At 42.2% G+C, this 19836-nt stretch overlaps 1 protein-coding gene and 1 long non-coding RNA gene across 3 annotated transcripts; one reads left to right on the top strand and one right to left on the bottom strand.

Moving 5' to 3' along the window:
• Positions 1-3002: 3002 nt before the first annotated feature.
• On the bottom strand, positions 3003-14347 carry LOC116447276. Of its 2 annotated transcripts, XR_004241552.1 has the most exons (4): positions 13761-14347; positions 8495-11456; positions 5193-5428; positions 3003-4703 (listed from the first exon to the last, which is right to left on the bottom strand). It is a non-coding gene; the product is annotated as an uncharacterized LOC116447276 (long non-coding RNA). The 2 variants fall into 2 exon arrangements; XR_004241551.1 differs by having other exon boundaries at positions 8495-14331.
• A 95-nt stretch (positions 14348-14442) lies between these two features.
• Positions 14443-19626, top strand: PPP1R3G (protein phosphatase 1 regulatory subunit 3G). The gene has a single exon (XM_032116278.1). The coding sequence runs from the start codon at positions 14564-14566 to the stop codon at positions 15413-15415; it is 852 nt and encodes a 283-aa protein (XP_031972169.1). The 5' UTR covers positions 14443-14563; the 3' UTR covers positions 15416-19626.
• The last annotated feature ends 210 nt before the right edge of the window (positions 19627-19836 follow it).

Below are 19836 nucleotides of genomic sequence, written 5' to 3'. Positions count from 1 at the left end.
AGGAGTGTAGTTCACTGCAGCACAGTGGAGCACTGAAGGATTCACATCACCGTTCAGTCACTTTGGTTCATATGTCAGGCAATTAGTTTTAACCCACTCTTAGTCATAGATATCGGCTATCCTATTATAGAGTGTGTTTTAGAGAACTCCCTGAAGATACTGAACTGCATTTAAAAAGCCCACTTAGAAGTCCAGTAGTCTGTGCTGTAACATACAGAATTTCCCTATCTTTAAATGAGACATAAATCACATATATGTATGTGTGTGTGTGTGTGTGTATGTATGCTAATTGTTGGTTAATGCTGAGATTTTAATAGTGGTTGTTAAGTTTTAGGAGTAATTTGGTATAGGATTTCTTTATATTGTAAAAAAAAAAACCAAAACAAAACAAAAAACTTTTAAACCTTAAATAATTTAAGATGTAAAGCTATCAATTTTCCCAAGGATTTCAAACCCATGACAGGGTAATGCAGTTTTATGGCAATTCAGTTTCTGCATGCTTAAAGACAATTACAGGATATAGTAAAGAGGAAAGGATTGCTGTGAGGCAATCTGTGGTAATAGGTTGGAATATGGAAGGATCTCTCAAATACTTCCAGGGACTGGTGAAATTTGATTCTGATTTTGTATAAAATGACTGATTTTGGAAAGAAAAGTCTGATACTCACATTATGTACAGTATCTCTTTTTGTGAAGCCCAGCTGCTGCTTGCGTGCACTTTTTTTCACTATGGAAGAACATTCTTAACTGCAGGATTTTCTGATTTAAAACCCAACATTATTAAAATATTTAGAGTTTCATTAAATCAAATCTAAACAAGTATTTGTCACAGCCTGAAATTGGTTTGTGTATTTAAGATGAATCAAAATATTTTCAGTCACTGTGTTTTCTTTCTAAAATAGTGTTGACTGCAGAAGAGAAGGAGGGAAGTTGTCTAAATCTTTTAGCCTTGGCTATTATAATTAGTACTTGGCAAAACAGAAACAAACAGGTACCTCTGGTGCTGTGTTCATCTAAAATTAATAAAACGCGTAAGACTGAAAATCAGCAATTTACTTGATCAGTGTCAACTGGGTTTCTTTTCATGGAGGAAAGTGGAAAGATGGTGGAGATGTGGACAGTGAGCTTTATACCCTGTTTTTTACACACTTGAGTCCCTATATTCAGAGCAGTGATGGACTGTTAAAAAGGTCCCACTCAGACTTGTTCTTCAAGGGGCTTACAGACTCTGCCAAGCTACTCCCCAAAGCAGCCATTCAAGCCAGGAAGATTAGTGAATGCTAACCACGGACCACATTGTTGGATTTGATTTAAAATGCCATTAAAAACCCCCAAACAGTCAACCATCTGATCTGTTTTTCTTGGATTTAAACCCCCCTGTAATCTGGGAAATATCATACTCACTCAGGTTTGTGGTATTACAGTGGTAGAAGAATTGAGAGGGATAATTCATCCAACAAGGTTCTGGGGAGCACGAGTGTGTTTCATCTATTTTCAAGCAGGGTCATCACTTCCACTTGCCTCCCAAGGATCAGGTTTTGTGAGGGCCCTGCATAATACTGGGGAATTTACATGCACTTTCTCTCTCCTCCTAAACAAATCAATTGTCCCTCGCATTATGGCTAATACGAGGAACATGTAGTCTGTTTTCTATTCACACTTCCTTGCAGTAGGTAACAAACTGTGGCCATGTTCCCCTGGTTGCCCCTTCATCTTCTGGGAAACATCCTAGGGAATGCTTCCACACCCATCTCGACCTTCTATGGGCAATAAATATGTGTCCTTCTCCTCGTCCCATAACAAATGGGGAAAATGCTGCATTTTCCATTGCTAACGTCTGCTCTCCTGGTGTGACAGATAACAGGCACCATTTCCCCTCAAACTGACTAACCAATTAACACAATCATGTTAAACTCCTTGGAGCAGTTCTGTTCTCAATCTGTACATAAGTTTTCTAGTTATATGAGTTGGTGTGCTAGAGGATATTAACTGTCCCTGCAGAAATTGTCTTGATAATATCCTTAGAACATTTTATTTCTAGTTACATTAGTGCTGCTCCTGGGATTGGAGCAGATCACACATTTACTTTAATACACCATCATGAAGATACAGAATGCAATGCAAAGAGAAAATAAATCTAAGCATTCCTTCCTGTCCACACCTTAAAAAAAAACCAAAAAAGGCAGCACAGAAATTTAAGAGTCGGGTGCATTTTCTCTTAAGACCAGTGCAGAGTACTTCTTTACAGTCACAGCTCAAGCTTCCAGGCTGCTTCAAGGAGAGGATTTGCCATTCCCACCAATAAATCAGTAATATTTCTTGTACCTGTTTTTGTTCATTTTTTTGTGTGTGTTACTGCATATTATTATTAAGTATTGGGACTGCAAAGCCACTGGCATTTTTCTCCCACTAAACTGTTTCTCTGATAACGCTGTCCACATTATTAATTGTTGTCTTCCCTGATGGGGGAGACGTTCAGATTTTTGCCAGGAGAAAAAAGGAGGCGAATGGAACTTCATGTTTCTCAGTCTCCAGACAGGTGTTTATTAATTCTTATCTAAGGAGTACAAGCCACTGGCGTGGCCTAGACGTAGCACAGAGCAGAGAATGCAGCAAGAAGACAACTTATCAAGATCTCAGAGCCTTTTTAAAGGTAAATTACCCAATGAAAGCTTAAAACACAAGGTATTTTCACTTTTTTACCAATGTCCAACAAGTTCCTAAATCACGTAGACAGGAACTGCAGAATTCTGTATCCAATCATCCCAAACCACTATTGCTGCAAAATATGGAGGTAGTGAACAAGGAGAAAGAAGCTTTTAACTACAACTTGTCCTCCATTTTGAGGTTTTCTACTTCTATCTATTTACTATGCAAATAGACCAAAAAACTCTAAATTTTTCACCCTGTGATAATCTCACATAGTATTCTATCACCTAATTCACACCATTGTAGATTCAAATTCTTCCCAGAGGCTAGGCAAATTTTCCCATGGACAAAGGTCAAAACCAGTACTGTCCAGGGGGGTAAAACCTTTCAAAACAGGCAGAGAAATATTCTCTGCATTCTAGGTTCCCACACTGTGACACCCCCAAATCATAAAAGGTCCTGTGCTGCACTTCCCACCAATCTTGTGTGGGGCTGGCTGTAGCTGTTTCCACTGAGGATGAATACCAAAGTCTGGCCCTGCAAGTTTAGCACAGTAAAATTTCAATCACCCTTTTGCAATGCAACATCAGAGTCATGTGGTGACTGGTTTCAAGCACAGAGAAGCTGGAGATGGTGCCAGAAGAGGAAGAAAGCCACAGGGAGAGGAGCCTGTTCTCTTAGCCAGCTGAAAGCCTGTTTCTCTGACTGGGCGGTGAGCAGCCACCCTGCCTGCACACAGATTCTCAAAAAGTGGTTACTGGAGTGCCTGGATTCATGATTTCTCTCTAATATTATCTATGAAATCAAGCAACAGATACTGTGTAGTAATTTAAAATAACCAAAGATTAAAAAAAAGACCCAAACCCACAAGCAAACCAAAACCACGTTCCCTGGTAAGAGTAGTATTTTCAGCAGGATTTAAATGTTTAGGGACCAGTGTGGCATCATCAAAAGTTTAAAATTAGAATTGTACATTTCATTCATTTGAGCAAGATTCAAAGTTTCAGTCTAGATGTACACAAAAAATATTTTCCCTGCCCTCACCTTCCAGCTGTGCCAATGTTAAACTGGCTTATAGGATCAATGGAAGCAAGTCTTGTTCAGGAGGTATTTAAAAGACTTTGTGAAGGTTAACCATCAAGTTAATGTAAATACACACATACATATGACTATAAACACATGAGAGTATATGAGAACCCAGGAGCACAGATAAGAGTATAAACATAGAAGTGTGTATGTGTATGTGAGTTGAAGCCATAACTACACACAAGAGGTTATCTTTTTCCTCTGGTCCCCATGATTTTTAAGACTGGAAGTCTCCCAGGCACCTTTCCTGGGAGGCGTGCACAGTTGTTATGCAAGCAGACTGTTCTAGTCTGCTTCTGGGGTTTTAGGTGGTTTTTTTTGTCCAGAATGACTCTGAGGTCTTTGTATTCTTCCTAAAGTTGCTGCTTTGTTTGGGAACACATTAAGGAACAGGCAAACCTTTCTACATACCCAGATTTTTGTTTTAGGCAAAAAATCCAGACAAGAAACTGCATGATCCATTAAATCAAGCAAACAGCAAAAATTGGATCAGTGTAAAGACATGATATCTCAAAAAAAAAACTTTCAGACTTCACTGGTTGCCTGGAGCTCTCTGCAGAACATACTGAAAGGTGACCACCTCACTGCTTTTATCTGTCCCACTTAAATGTGAAAAATAAAGAAGGCAATTTGCATCTTGTTGCAGCCAAGTGACAAAACTTTATGGGTCTTCCTGTTCTGTAACATGAATCAAGAAATGATGACTACATGGATTCAGATGTTAACCATAGTGATAAGACACCCCCCTGAAAATATGGCAGGAACGAGACATAGAATTTTGCACAGAGTCATTAATCTTCAAATTTTAAAGTAAGACAGGCTTCACAGTTAAATAAAATACTCTGCATTTGGCCAAGGTAAACTTTTTGCTCTTGGAGTGAGAAGGAAGAGATTTCTGTTGGGGAGTGAATGCATCCTTCTCATGGGAGAAATAAGAAATGCCATTTTTTCTTCACTTGCCAGGATAACTAGAAAACAGCATATAAAATTAAGTGAAATTAAATGCAATTTTCAAGGACAATGGGTAAAAAAGGAAAACTGCAAAGGAGAGAAAATTACTCTTGAAATAGGTCTTTGAGGTAATTTAGTTTTTTTAATCACTGAATCCATTCAATATTCACAATGAAAATTAATCCATTGCTCTTAAAACTCTTGCTCAGTTCATCAGCTCATTAATCCCCCCTTGGTTGTTAAGTCGCTCCTCCTCGTGTCACCAGCCTGATTAATAATTCATAAGATAACTAAGGGCTCAAAATATTGTCTCCCTAAGACTGGTCTGGCTAATCTTGGTCTTGTTGAGTTATCCTTAGATTTGCAAGTTAAATGCTCAGATGGAAAGGGTCTGGGTAGCACTGCTTATCTGATTAGGAAATAGTGGTATGTAGGGGAGAGGGATATTAACTACCAGAAATCAAAGGAACAAGTCCAGTGGGATGAGTGGACAGTGATCTACTTACTGCTGTTGGGAAAAGAGTAACGTGGAGCAGTGGAAACTTTCTGTTCACTTTAACTGTGCTCATGCACTTCTGTTTCTTGGATGGGAGACAGAGCCGGGTGTGAATGGCACCACTTCTTCAAGAACATCTTTATTTTGAAAACAAAGTGTCTTCTTTCAACTGAATTGTTTTTGAACTCCTTACAGTGTGACTTGTTCTTGAAGTATTTTCAAACTGAAGGGAGTCCTTCTGCTTCACTGAGTAAAAAGATAAACAACTCAGTTTTGGCACCATTAGGTTGCATTCACAGTCTATCATATTACAGAGACATTAGAAAAGATGTACTGAATCACGGAAGTAGCAGCCTTTAAATGTCTCCTCAGTTTGGGAGTGAAAAGAAATAGGAGACATGTGGGATTTGTCTTTTTGTTTTAGTTGGATATGAAAATGGAGACAGAAGCAGAGTTACAGCAGATTAGTAGTCCAGATACCAGCAAAGGAAACATATTTTGCTAAACTTATTCTTAAATATTTACTGTATGAAAATGTATTGAACTATGTATTATCTGCAGATGGCTTGTAAAAGGAACTGCTCTGAATTGTGCCAAGTCAGTAGGAACAAAAAGTCTAAAAGAACTTTATTAAGGTTGCAATTCCAATTCGTGGTGATATGAATCATGATAACATTCTTTAGTAAGGTTTTAATGCCATGATCACATACTACTTACATGGCTGGAGGACTTGGACTTCATTTTCTTCAAATTACAAAGAATGCAGGAAGCAAAAGGATGGTCCTGCCACAGAGGCAAGTGATTTTCCAGCCTGAAGGGACTAAATTTTGCTGCTGCTCCTCACATAAAGCACCTGGCAGTTCTATGCAAATTGCTCAAACTAACTTGGCTACCTAATGCATATTGATAACTTTCTACCCCAATAACCCAAGCAGTCAGATTTCAGAGGTACTGCGTTACAGCTGAAATCAAAAGGAGTGATGTACTGAGTCCATGAAAAATCTTCTATTCTCATAAGCAATTTCAAAAGTCAAGTTGCACACTTCCAAAATGAGCACTTAGAATAAAAGGACACTTTTTACCTTCACCTCTCTGCAGCTCAGCTCTCTAATGCTAAAAATCAGGAATACTTCATCTCACAGAAGTCTCCTGTTTCTGAAGCACTTGAAGGTACTGTAGTGCTGAGCACAATGGAGGATCCCGTGAGGAAAACCCATCACATCTCCAGAGCAGGACTGGAATACTGTTCAGTAAGTCAGGCCTACAGCTACACTTTGAGCAATGTGGAGGAAAGCAATGACAACACCATTGAGTAGCTGTCTATCTTGTGTGCTTAACGAGACAGTCCTGAAAGAAAAATGGCCTAAAAATGCATAATTAAAGGCTGTAACCTAAATGATGGGCTCAAAAAAATAAAAAAAGAGCTGCATTAAGGTTATAAAGGCAATATGACTTCAGGCAATTTTTAGTGTATTGATGCTTGAATCTGTATTCCCATCATTCTTTTAAAATGGATTTTTTTTGTGGATAATTAATACTAGTCTCTGTCCTACTCTTTAGAAAAAAAGTAATGATACATTGATTTGACGAAATGCAGCATATTGCCCATTGAAATGCGGGCACTAAAAAAGAGTAGACAAAGTGTATTTTATTTACCTGAGTTTGCATGCAGGACAAGGTTTATACGTATCAGTGTTTTAGACTGCTGTAGTTTAGCACAAACTTGGACTAGGTTCATGTCTTCAGAGAATTTGCTATGGGTTCTTGAAGGAGCAGTAGCAGACATGAATTTGTGCATGAAAGTAAGCATAGAACTTCAGTAGCTCCACTTAGTACTATCTACCCAATTAGGTTTATATTTTACAATGCTTATAACATTTTATAACATCAGCTTGGGGGAACATGTCCCCCAGTCCTGCAGAGCAGTGACTTTGCTGAAATCATGTACAGAGACACTTAGAACTAAATACTTGCTAAAATTATTTGTAAGCTTAGGTCCAATTATTTCACCTGACCACCAGCATCGCTGCAGTTTGTTCAACAACTCTTTGCAAATAGTAATAATAATAATATTAACTTTTATGTGACAGGTGCAGCAGCAACCCTGACTTCACGTTCACACACCTCCTCCTCCTCTTTCATCCTTTAACCAGCGATTCCTGCCTTCTCTTCTCCCCACCCCAGGCTGCACCAGGTCACCTCCTGAAGTGTGCTAATGCACCCCTTCACGTTTGTTAGATTACTACCCTGACAGGATCATGTGTGCCTTGTCTTGAAAGGCTTCAATTCTGATTTGCTTCAAATACAAAGTCCTGGCTTTAGAATGTTTTCTGATTTTAAAGCATTAGATAACACTGCTTCCATTTGCAGGACAGGTAATCTTTTACATGTTATTTCAATTTTTCATTTTGTTGCTGGAGAGGAATGTATTTGCAATCAGATGAAATTGAAAAGCCGTGACAATCAACCACACCACCAGATGGAGCTTCTTTTCTGCCTTTCCTGCTGAAGGTGCTGAAGCTGTGGAACTGAACTCACTGGGACTGTGGGACTTTAACTGTTTTTATAGTCAATGAAACAGAAAACTCTCTTTCTATTTTTATTTCTGGTGATGCAGGACTAAGCATCCCTGCATTCATAGACGGCTATTTCAGCAATTTTTATTTGTATACTGTTAGTGACAGCTATTGTGCCAGTTCTTTGCTTTTCCAGGGTTAGGCTCTATCATGCAGTCCTGTTTCTTGTTCATGCACTTGACAGTTTTCAAGTACAGGCTCACTTATTAGAATGGTACACTAATATTAAAGCAACATGTATTTCTGATCTTTTTTCTTTCCTACTGTAAAAATTATTAACATCTTTTAGAAAAGCAGATCTCTCTTTATTCAGTCCACTACATAATCTATTTTATTCACTGAAATTCAACTCTGAAGTCTCCTTGTGTGCTTTTAGCAGTACTGTATTGTGTTACAGATTCCTAGTCGCTGGTTTATATATACATCAACTGAAGTTATGATGTTCATAAGTCATGAGGATCGATATAAATGACTGTGATAAACATTCTTTCTCTTTTACAGGATATATGCTATCAGATACCTGTTTGCTATCTGGTATCATAGCTGAGCAATTGAGAACAGTAAAACTGAGGCAGTCTTGGAAAATTCAGAGAGACGGTTGAATTTATTCCCTTTTTGACAGTGTGAAAAAACACACATTGAAGCCAACAAATTTTAATGTAGTGTTTATACAACAAGATTGCTTGGAAGCCTATTCCCATTTTAACCCAAGAAATGGGACTGACGTACAACTTACCCAGCTGTGGCTGCTGGACTGAAAAGGTTGGCCTGCATTTGCCAGGAGTTATTAGAACAGGCTACATTGCACAACTCTGTTTTCCCAAAGGACAGGGAGGTATCTGAGCTGATGAGGTCAGGTTAGCATTCTGTTGTGCCACGTCAAACACAACTCTAAAGACCAGCAAGGTTTTGCCAGCCGACGTCATGAAGGTCCTTCTGACCAGCTGGCAAATTCTGCTGTCCTGGGAGAGACCAAATGAGTTCATGCCACTATTGATTTTGAGTGAGCTACGCGCCTTGCTGCTTGTAACAAAAGCAAACACAAAAAGACAAAACAGAATTAATGTGGGCACAAGTTCATGTTGTTTTCCATTTTCATGCCACATTTCCAATGAGCAAAAAAATCTAATACTGTAGAGGGGGAAAAAGGAGGGGGGGGGAATCTAATGATTCAGTCATCTAATGTTCATGTGCTAACAACTCAGAAAGGTGATCTAGAGATGTGTTGTTTTGTCATGTTTTATATCCTTTCCAGTAATTAATTTTGGAGGGTATGTCAAGCATTTGGAATTTCTGAGTGTCCTTAGACAAGAGGTAAACATCTTCTGTCTGAATAAGTTTCCTTACAGAACTTTAAGAAGACATTGGGTTTTGTTTTCCAAAGGCAGGCTGCTAGGTGGCAGGGCAGGAGCAAAATCCAGCAACTTAAGAAAGAAGGCAAGAAAAAAAGTTAATTATTTTAATACCTTAGCAATAGTTCTGGGGGTAGAATGCCCTTATATCAACCTACTTGGGATAAGATTGAGGTTCTTCCTCACTAAAGTCCAAAGCAGTATTATACTAGCATAATATAGGGCAAGAATTTGCTCAAATTATACTTTTCCTAGATTGAAAACAACCCCCAAAACAACCAAACAAAATCCCACATAAACATAGAGGTTTCACATGTGAGAACCCGGATCCTAGTGTTCATCAGAAACTTTTGAAAGAGATGCGGTTCTGCAACTTTCTGGAGATCCACATTAAAACAAACAAAACCCATAAAACAAAACCCTTTTCAACTCCTATGCTGTGAATACACTTTGGAAGCTGAAACCATTTTTTCTCACTGGTAATCGGAACTTTTCCTTTTCAGAGACTGTTTATTTGAGTTAAATTATTGAAATGCAACAACAGTCTATAAGGAAGGCAGGATGATAACATGTATATGGGAGGGGGTTTTTATCATCATATAATTTACTGATTAAAAGGCTGATAAATGGCTTAAGAATTTCAGTGTATCACATGAATATAAAAAGTTTAGATAAATACCTTATAAACACCAAAGGTATTAAACCAATCTTGAAAACTTTATGAACCACAAGATCAAAGCAATACTTCAGAAATCTTAGTGAATGGAAAGCTTTTGTGCAACATGGTTTTGTCACGGTTAATGGCAATTCCATTCTGAATTTAGAAACTTTGTGCCATTACCATATATTTACTTGTCATGAAAAATGCCCTTGATTTTATACCAGATGCAGGGAAATCTTTGACCTACTGAAATCAATGACAGAACTCCACTTTCAAGGAGGTCAGCATTTCACCCAAATGAAGGGACATACCTTGCCTTACTGCCAAAGTCTTGGTATTAGAAATTGAAAAGGCTATCATTGTAGGAAACACAGACGTTGCTGTAGCTCAGGAAAACTGAGTAAGTGTTATTTTCATGTATTTAAAGAAATCTCATTAGGAACATCAGATGAAAATCTGCTAGGACACAAGAAAAACTACACAGCAGACATCTCTAAAAGTGCTGTCTGAGAGACTCAAAGCTCTAAAGGGTTTTGCTTGCTGGGCATCCTGTAGAAATTGCATTTAAGTCTTTGTATGTAAAATCTGGAAATTAAAGCAATCGCTTCCATCTATTTGTTTCCATTTCAGTACCTTTCCCATTATGGATCTAAATGCATGCCTTTTTGAAGTACAGCTGCTTGGTTTTCCTGCATAAAGAAGAAAATTAGGTCTAATAATCTAACTTTTGAATAATTTCTATTCAAATGGTATAGACCCACTGAGTTTTGCATTCAGTGTTTGACCATCCTCATAAACACAGTAAACTGAAATACCATCCTTACTAGAAACACAGAGCAGCTAGAATTTCATATGGGATAGGGAGCATCTTATTTTTTTTTAATAATTGAGGAGGCTATTAATATCCTTGCTGGCATTTTTGTACAAGAAACATGACTGCTAAAACTGGGATGAAGAGCTACATAGTTTTCAAAGCAAAGCGAGACTATTGTTTGAACGAATGCTGCTATCATTCAAAAAAGGTGGTATTAATTTTGTGTATGAACTGTGATAATCCCTGCCTATTTCTAAATCCCTGTAAATTGTTTCATAGGGCTTAGGAGTTATGACTCATTCACATTTTCTGACAAGCAATTGTCATGGGAGATTTTCTTAGAAAACATGTAAGTAGGAAATTGGAGAGATCTGGCATATTTGAACTAGGTACATCCAAAAGCTGAGTACTTTCCCCTGGGACTAACGGGAAAATCTGCTAGCTTTGGGTTTGAAAGTTGAAGGTAATGTTAAAAGTGCATTAAAAGAAATGATGAACAGTATTTGAATGGGTTTCTGTTTTACATTGTGTGGTTGTATCCACAGAATCCTCCAGTTACTTGACTCTGGGTGTCTGCAAACAAATATTTTCATGTTAATTTTCTGTTCAAATGATGACAATTATCGATCCAAGCAGCTTGACCAATTTATCAAGCTCCATGTCAAATACAGCTCCAAGCCAAAATCCCTGATCTAATGAGTCCTGAGAAATACATTCCCATGCAATCATAGTGAGAATTGAAAAGCAATACCATGGATTGCTTACCAGTGATTTTCACATTCCTTTTTTTAATGTCATTTTCAGTAATCATCTTAGGATACAAATGCTTCTGCAAATTGTGTGTGCTGATTGCAGGATGGGTCAAGATGGGCTGTTGTGAAACAAGAAGCAGGGAAATGAAAGAAAGTGCTGTGTTGATCCTGTGTATAGTTGATAACCCTAAACACACCTGGTCCAAATTCAGGGAATGCAAAAAGCCTCATGGCTGCTAATAATGCTACCTCTCTTTTACTAGGAAATTTGTCTGCTTTTATTACAACATTTTCTTTAATAACAAATGTGGTAAATAGTACTTAGAAGCCTGAGACCTGGGCTACACCATTCTTTTAGGAGAAGCCATTTTAAAACATGTCAGAGAACACTAAATGCCTCCTTAACTAATGTCATCTGGCAGGATTTGTTGTGTAGCTGAACATCTGTCCTAAAGGTTTACCTGATTTCAAATTAGTCCTTTCAAAATGGTAGCAATTGATTCCCACTTAAAATATGAGTTTGTGTGCCGTTAATGGCCTGATTGTAATTACTTTCCTGCAATATGGATTCATGTTGCCTTAACTGCTTTTTCTTATTTTCTGTAAGCTGTAGTTCTTTTTGCAGGCCTGTCTCCCAGAGTTATGGAACATATAAGAAATGTGTATTAATTGCTACCCTATCACTTAACTTTTATCAATATTTACAGTTGTTTTCTCTTTTTGCTGTCCCTTATTTTGCTTAAACCTTTCACATTACTCTGAAATTTCTAGTAGTCCAAATGGTTTTGCCTTATGAGCAAATGGCACAATTTTTTCCCTTCGCTGCTTGAAACACTTGTTAATGATTTGGCAAGCTGGGATAGCTCCTACATGAGGAAGTAAGGGCTGGTTTCTTAATTTCTGCTTTCCTCACCATAAAACAGATAACACTTCAAGAAAGTAAAGTAGCAGTGTCGTACTTTAGGTAGGGGTTCTTGAACATATTTTAAGTACTAAGCACCCTTATTCTATACATCATTCTATTCATTTTTCTTCCTTCCAGCCTGTTAATTTGAGGTCCCACTAGCCTCAGACAGGTGAGTGAGGAGGTCTCGCTTCCAGGCATGAGTAAGGAAGTGCTTGCAACCTGTTTTCATCACAGTGAATGTTACTTAACAGGAGAGTGTTTGGGAGAGACCCAAAATTTCCGTCCACTGCTCTGCTAGACACCAGCAGGTTGGAAGTGATGATGAAAGCAGGTGACACCAGCACCTTTGCTGCCACATCCAGAAAGAGGACAATCGTGTTCCTCCTTCCTGTGCTGCACCACAGAGCTCAGCTGAGTAACTCAGGACCACGGTCTGTGGTTTAACACCATTAAATTGAGGCTGGTTGGTTCAAAGAACTGAAGTGGTGGCACAGCAGCTCCCTTGGAGCAGACAAGGCAAAGGAATGCAACCATGTTTAGCCAACAGTCTGCCAAACCTGGCAGCTCCCAGCAGAGCTGGTGATGAGCAGCTGATGGCAAACTGGTGTTCATCATGTTTTCCATTAGCACAGCAGGCACCAGCCAGGATGTTTGTTCTTCATTCCTCTTCTTACAAGGCCCTAAACCCAGTGACAAACAAATGTCAAGTACTCAGAGTATCCAGCACTTCTGAGGAACTGCTCACTGTTCAGCTCTTCTGTCAAGGTGTTGCAAGAACACCCTCACAGCAGTGTCTGCTAAGAAAACTGTTGGGTGATGTTTCTGCTGCTTTGACATTCATTCCTCTGAGAGACCCAGACTGCACACTCAGTTGAACTGCAGTGTATTCACTCACACTGGGAGGCTGCTTTTTGGCAACCAGACTGATGCTAAAAATAAAACAACCTATGCAAAACAAACAGAAAACCTCCTTGCTAAATCCATAGTGGGAGTATGTTGCTTCAAAAAGCATTGGGTTGTTTGCATATGCTTTTTGCTGTCTCTTCCATGAGAAAAAGAATGGAGGAAAGTTTAATAATGTAGTATTTTTGCAATCATCCGTGCAAATCACCCCAGACAATAGCTGTGGGACACACAAAGTATAGAACCAAGTTTGGAAACTTCTCAGATGTGGACCTCATCCTACTTATAAAAACATGTCATTATAAGGATGCTGTTTACTATGTGTCATGACTACAAAATAAAACTGAGAGGAATTCTAATTCTCTTTATTTATTTAACGGGCAATGCCTGTGTTTTGTTTTCCCTTCTTGATTTTTTGTTTTTAATTGGAAACTTTGGAGATAGCCTGACCTTCTAAAAGGCTGTTTGTGCACACGTGTGCCTCCTGAGCCTTAGGACTTCATTTTACACAAGTAACAGTACAGTTAGTGCCGGGTGTGGGTAAAAAATAGAGATTTGCCTACAAAACATATTGTACTTTATAAAAAGTTAAGGCCTTTGGAGTTTGTTTTACCTTTGGGGTTTTGTCCTCGAGCTCTGGTCTCAAAGATCTTTCTCTGCAGTTAGGACGGGTGGAAACTGATTTACACGCAAAAGCCGGGGGTCTCACAAACTCCCAGCAGCAGACGAACACGGCTCACGGGCAGCCCCCAGCCTTTCTTACGCCCGGGCCGGCGGGGAGAGCAGCAGCTCAGCCGCGGTCCCGCGGGGCCGCTCAACTCCCACCGCCTCCCGTTCCCTGAATGGATGGAACTCCTCGGTGATGCCAGCCTGGGGCTGGGGAGCTCCTGCTTAATCCTGACCCTCCGTGCTCTTTCTTCGGGGAACCTCCGACGGGTGGAAGCCTAAATAACGACGACGGTGATGACGATAACAATAATAATCATAATTAATTAGAGTAATAACGAAGCCTGCTCCAGCAGCCCACAGCCGCGCGTTCTCCCCCGGCCTGAGTGTGCGGGGCGGCGGGGGGACCCCGGCGGGGCGCCTGTCCCCGCTGCCCCTCTCTCCTCCAAGCCCGTAAAACACCGAGCGTTGCTCGCTGCTCGCTGCTCCGTGCCCTGGTAACGCCGGCCCCCGGCGGGCGGGAGGACGTGCGGGGCCGCCCGTCGCGGCTGTTTCCGCGTTGCCCGTCCAGGGAGGTCCCGCCCCCGCCCGCGGCCGCCCCAGCTCCAGCCCCGCGGGGAGGCTCCGGGGCCGGCGGGGGGGCGCGCCCCCCACCCGGGGCCTGCGGCGGGGGCGCGGGATAAAGCGGTGCCGGCCCGTTCGCCTGGCGGCACAGGGGCGGCCGGGACGGGCCCAGCGGGGCGCCCCGCCATGGCGAGCCCCGCACGCCCGCGGCAAGAGCTGGCGGCGGAGGAGCGGCGGCTCCGCGGCGCGGCCCCGACGGTGCCCCGCGACGCCAAGCGGGAGGCGGCGGGGGAGCGGCTGGTATTGCTGGAGCTGCGCCGCTGCGGACGGCCGCCGTCCCCCGGCCCCGGCGAGCGGCAGGAGGAGGGGGAGGAGGAGGAAGAGGAGGGGGAGGCAGCGGCGGGCGAAGATTGTTGCGGCAAGTGCAAGAAGCGGGTGCAGTTCGCTGACTCGCTGGGGCTGAGCCTCGCCAGCGTCAAGCACTTCAGCGACGCCGAGGAGCCGCAGGTGCCGCCCGCCGCGCTGTCGCACCTGCAGAGCCCGCCCGGCGAGGAGCGAGACCCGCCGCCGCCCGGCGCCGACCCCCCGCCGCCCGCGCTGCTCCTGGTGCCCGACTTCCCCGACGGCGGGGAGCCCAGCGCCGAGCGGCTGCGGCGGCAGCGCGTCTGCCTGGAGCGCCTGGGGCGGCCCGCGGCGCCCACCGACGTGCGAGGCACGGTGCAAGTGCTGGGCGGCCCCGGCCCCAAGGAAGTGACGGTGCGCTACACCTTCAACGAGTGGCTCTCCTTCGTGGACGTCCCGGCCGCGCCCCTGCCCCCCGACCCGCCGGCCGAGCGCTACTGCTTCACCCTGTGCGTCCCGCCGAGCCTGCGGGAGGGCTCGGCCCTGCACTTCGCCATCCGCTACCGCAGCCCCCAGGGCGAGTTCTGGGACAACAACGGCGGCCGCAACTACACGCTGCGGTGCTGCGGCTGCCCCGGGGGCGGCCCCGCGCCGCCCGCCGCCGCCCCGCCGGCCCCCGCCGCCCCCCGCTACTGACGCCCGCCGGGCGAGGGGAGCCGAGGGGACCCGGCCGGGCAGGGGCAGGCGGCCGCCCCCCGCGCCCGGAGTGAGGCCCGCCTCGGGAGGGAGACGCCAGCGCGCCGAGGGCCCCGTCCCGGAGACTGCCCCAAGTCTGGTGGTTTTTAAGCAGGCGCTTCAGTTTCTGCCAGCGAAACATGGATGTGCGTAGGCTCGCATTGCTGTGGCTTGTGGAATTGTTCTCCTTTTTGGTTTTTTGTCTTTTTTCTTTCTTTTTTTTTTTTTTTTTTTTTTTTTTGAGAGAGAGAGAGAGCAAGGAGACTGAGTAGCGTGGGCTTTGCTTTTACCCTCTTGAAGTGAATTTTTGAGGTCTTGATTTGGGCTTGACTCCACTTACCCGATTAGTCAAGAGCACTCGTGTGAAAACTTGGTTGCGTGTTCGCTAAAGGTTTAACTTAGGATCCCAATTTTCTCGTTCTCAGATCCATTTGAAAGACACAGTACTGCGACAGCAACGGTGTGCTTTGTCCTTTTTTTGTTATTTTCTTTTAGTTTAATGGACTCCGTAACAATACGATTCACTGTTGTGAGCACCTGTCAAACCCGTGACAGGCTTGCGTGCTCGCCCCACCTTTGCCATGGCTGCGGCGGCTCTGAACAGCAGGCACTCTGTTTTGGGGCTGGATCTGGGGCTGGACTGGGCTGCCCTGGTTTTTGTCATTCAACACACTTTGATACTGCTCCCCAGGCTCGCGTGTAGGTCCCGTCTGGCTAATAGCAGCTAACAGGGTCTTCTGCAGAAATGTTTTTGCTTAAAATAGACTGGTGACTTCTTTTCACACAGCTGACAAGTCTAAAACCGGGACGAAGGAGGAGTTAAAATACTTGCTGATGCTGTGTTTATCAAGAGAACTTTGGTAACACCTTTGAGTCATGCACTGTGAAGTAAAAGATGGTGTCCGTCTCATACACGGTTCTGTATTTTCAGATTTGGGGAGTAGTTGCTGGTTTGGATGACCCTCCTCACTGAGGAGTGCCGATGTGATACAGAGAGGGTGTCCTCAGTAACAAATGGAAACAAGTGCCTTAGTTCTGCTCTCCTTATGTTACATTTTGCACCACATTTCTCAAGTATTTATAATTTATTCAGCTTTTTTGCTACATATTTTTCTGTATTTGTATGTTGCTGGGAAAGGACTTTGTTGTGCACACAGCTGGACTTTATGGCGCTGGACACTTGAATTGATTTTATAGTCTTCACTCTTACACTGCAAGCCTATAGGTTGACTACTGCTGGTGTACCAACTCCTGAAATTAAGCAAAAACTACCAATGCAAATGGGTTTGTAAGAATAAAAAAGAGTTTTAAAAAAGGCCATAAAGCTCACCATTACACTTTTTTTTTTTTTTTTTTTTTTAAGCAAAACGTAACAGGAAACTTCACATTTTGCAACCTGGTTGTGTCCCCACCCTGTTGTCTGCGTGTCCTGACCAGGGATGATCCCGTCCGCAAGCAGCATTTAGGGCTGTAGCTGAAAATGACTGTTGTCCTGCCAGAGCCGTGAGGCAAATCACCCTCTAAGTCCGTGACAGCCCCTTGTGATGGATGTCTTGAGCAGAGCTGGGGTGAGAGGAAGCTTTACTAGCATGGGTGGAAAATAGGTGGGTTTCGGTCAAGTTTTGTTCTGGCTCTTCTGCAACTTTGACTCTGCTTGTTGTCTTTTGATACAGTATCTCAAAATACGGGTTATTTTTTGTTAACAAAAGAATAGATAAGACATTGCCAGAGTGCAGAAAACGCCCTGACATGGATGTATGGTCTTCAGTAAGACCATGGAATGTCATTTTCCTTTTTTGAAACAGAGCATACCGCGAGATTTCTCAGGTCTCCATTTCCTCTGAAGATGTAAAATGTCTTAAAGGGCATTATGAGAACATTAGAAAAAACAGCTTCTTTATAAAATTCCCCATACTTGAGAATATTTAAAAGCCTACAGCTAACCTGCCTTTGGAGATAGCTGGAACAGACCCAGAGCTAAAAGCAGGGGATCTGCTGGGAGAAAGACGTGAAGCAGAGGGAGCTTCAGACTAAAGGTCCTGCAGTTCTGCTCACACGCGCACTGCTGCTGAAACATAGCCTGTCCTCCTTCCTCCTGAAAAAGCCTGTACATAAACCACAGTGTGAGAATACAGCCAGAGACAAGGAGGTGTTTAATTCCCTCAGAAACCATTCTGCTGTTAAACTGTATCAGTTGCTTTGACAACGCACAGAGGGAAAGCTCTGTGCGGGCAAACAGAAGTTGGGAATCTTGTCCTCTAAGTTACATGAGAACTCTTGCCAAAAAGGTTTTAAGTGAGAATAGTGAACTCTACTACTTCCCTACACAAGTTTGTTTTAAATCTATCATGCATTACAGGATTACAGGATGTTACATGGGATAACCTGGTATGAATTAGCCTTTCTTCAGATTGCTGCATCAATGAAATAGTGTGCTCTTAAGCTGATGTGTGATCCTAACAGTGTCAAGATTGATCCTTCATTTAAGTACAATGTAATATTTGGGATTTCTGGAGCCCATTCCTTATTCTGTGCTTTGTTTATTAGTTGCTTCAGAGAAGGAGGAAACATCGCCAGAAAAAGGAGGGGAGGGATCTCTCCTTAACACAAGTTAAAGGAGCAGCCGTATGCTGATGGCTGTGTCCGGGCAGAGGTGGTACCAGGAAGAATCCTGGCTAGCTGTGCCTATTGATAGAGGGCTGGAAACGTTCTCTGGTCCACTGTAAACATCGACATCCAGAATGTGTAACATTTCTGTGTGCTTTTCAGATGTGTGACCTGAAATTTGAAATACAAGAAAGTACTTGCTGAGGCTAGACAGTAAAATCTTCTGAGTGCTTCAGAAAATTGTTGCCAATCGAAGATCCTGCCAATTGTGTTAATTAAAGCACAACATTTTTGTGCTTTGATACCTGGTAAAGTGCTTTTATTTGTTATTAAGAAATACTTTTTGTGAAAGGAAGGGGGAAACCTCTAGATGGGAATCAAACATACTCACTTTTTAATAGACAGTACATTTCTGTGCTCTTAAGATTTTACAGAAGCTTAGATTTCCAAAGCAGGGTTCAAAGACAGCCTACTCACAGTTGTCTGTATTTTTATAGCTGAGGTTATTGAGGGCTATGGAAATGCAAGGCTTTATCAAAGATTACACTGGGCAGCAGTTGTAAAAATCCAACTGGACCATGTGTGTACCAAAGGCTGGCAAGCCCACATCAGCAAAACCCAGGGCTCCTGCTCCTGGTCACAGGTTGAGACACATGGTGTAATTGCAACATTATTCTCAAAGAAGTATAATCAAAGTGAAATAGTTTTAATTCTATTAAAATCTAAAGGCCAGTAGTGTAAAACGCTAAGTGAAGCACTCTTCCTGTTTGGTTGCATTACTGTTAATGTATTTCATAAAGATTCAAAGCATAACTTTTCGAGGATGTGCTCATAAACATGCTCCCTCCCCTAACTTAAATAAGAAATCTAAGATTTACTGCACTTTTGGAAAAACACTAGCTCCAAAGATTTTTATTTTATGTAGATTTCTGTTCCCCCACCATGGATTAAGGATTTAGGGGAGGAATAGCTGCCAAATGGTTTTATAGGTGTATATAAATGAAAAAAGTTTAATATAGTTGAAACCCTATAGGGGTAACTGTGAAGGACATCAAAGCTAAATCTTCCTTAAGCAATTTTTTGCCATGTACACTTACTTTTAGATTCAGCTTTAAATGATTGAGAAAAGGACTGTGAAGCTAAATTTACTTTGGTGTCATGAAGATCTGTAAGCTTGCATGAAAACTACTTCTGTTTTATTTAAAATTGGAGCTTTCAGTCAGTACTTGGAAAGTCTGGCTTCTGCTCCCATTGGCTTCCCTGGGATTTGGATCCAGCCCAAAGTACTGCAGGAAGGTAAGGGAAATGATCTAGGTTTAATTGTCCACTCTGTTCAGAGTCTTGCGTTATGGGGTTAGGATAACATGGCACTGTAATGAATGTTCATCTGTCATGAGTTCAAAATCTGCTGTCTGTGCATGGCAGTAATTAAATCACCTTAATTGTTTTTTCATTATTCTTTCTGAGAGAGGGAAAATTACTTGCCTTGGATTAGCATATTGCCAAAGACTGTTATAAATATTTATGGCGTGTACTCTTTCAATAGAAAGCCTGTACATTCTTCACAGGTCTCCATAGTTCTTTTTCTCGAACACAGAAGAGTAGTTACTTGAATGCACTAATTACCATCATTTCACCCTCTTGCAAAGTTTCAGTACATACTGGTTTAACAGTAAAAAAGGTAAGTAGTTTAGAAAGAAGCATTGCAAAAAATATTTAATTACCTCTGTAAGCTGCGGAATCTTTTTGAAGGTGCACGTTTGTGAAACAGGTTT

The sequence above is a fragment of the Corvus moneduloides genome, chromosome 1 (genome assembly GCF_009650955.1).
Source record: "Corvus moneduloides isolate bCorMon1 chromosome 1, bCorMon1.pri, whole genome shotgun sequence".
Taxonomy (NCBI): Eukaryota; Metazoa; Chordata; class Aves; order Passeriformes; family Corvidae; genus Corvus; species Corvus moneduloides.
This window is presented reverse-complemented; position numbering and strand designations above follow the sequence as displayed.

Excerpts from the sequence above, each read along its gene's own strand:
- PPP1R3G (XM_032116278.1), top strand. The coding sequence starts at position 14,564 with ATGGCGAGCCCCGCACGCCCGCGGCAAGAGCTGGCGGCGGAGGAGCGG.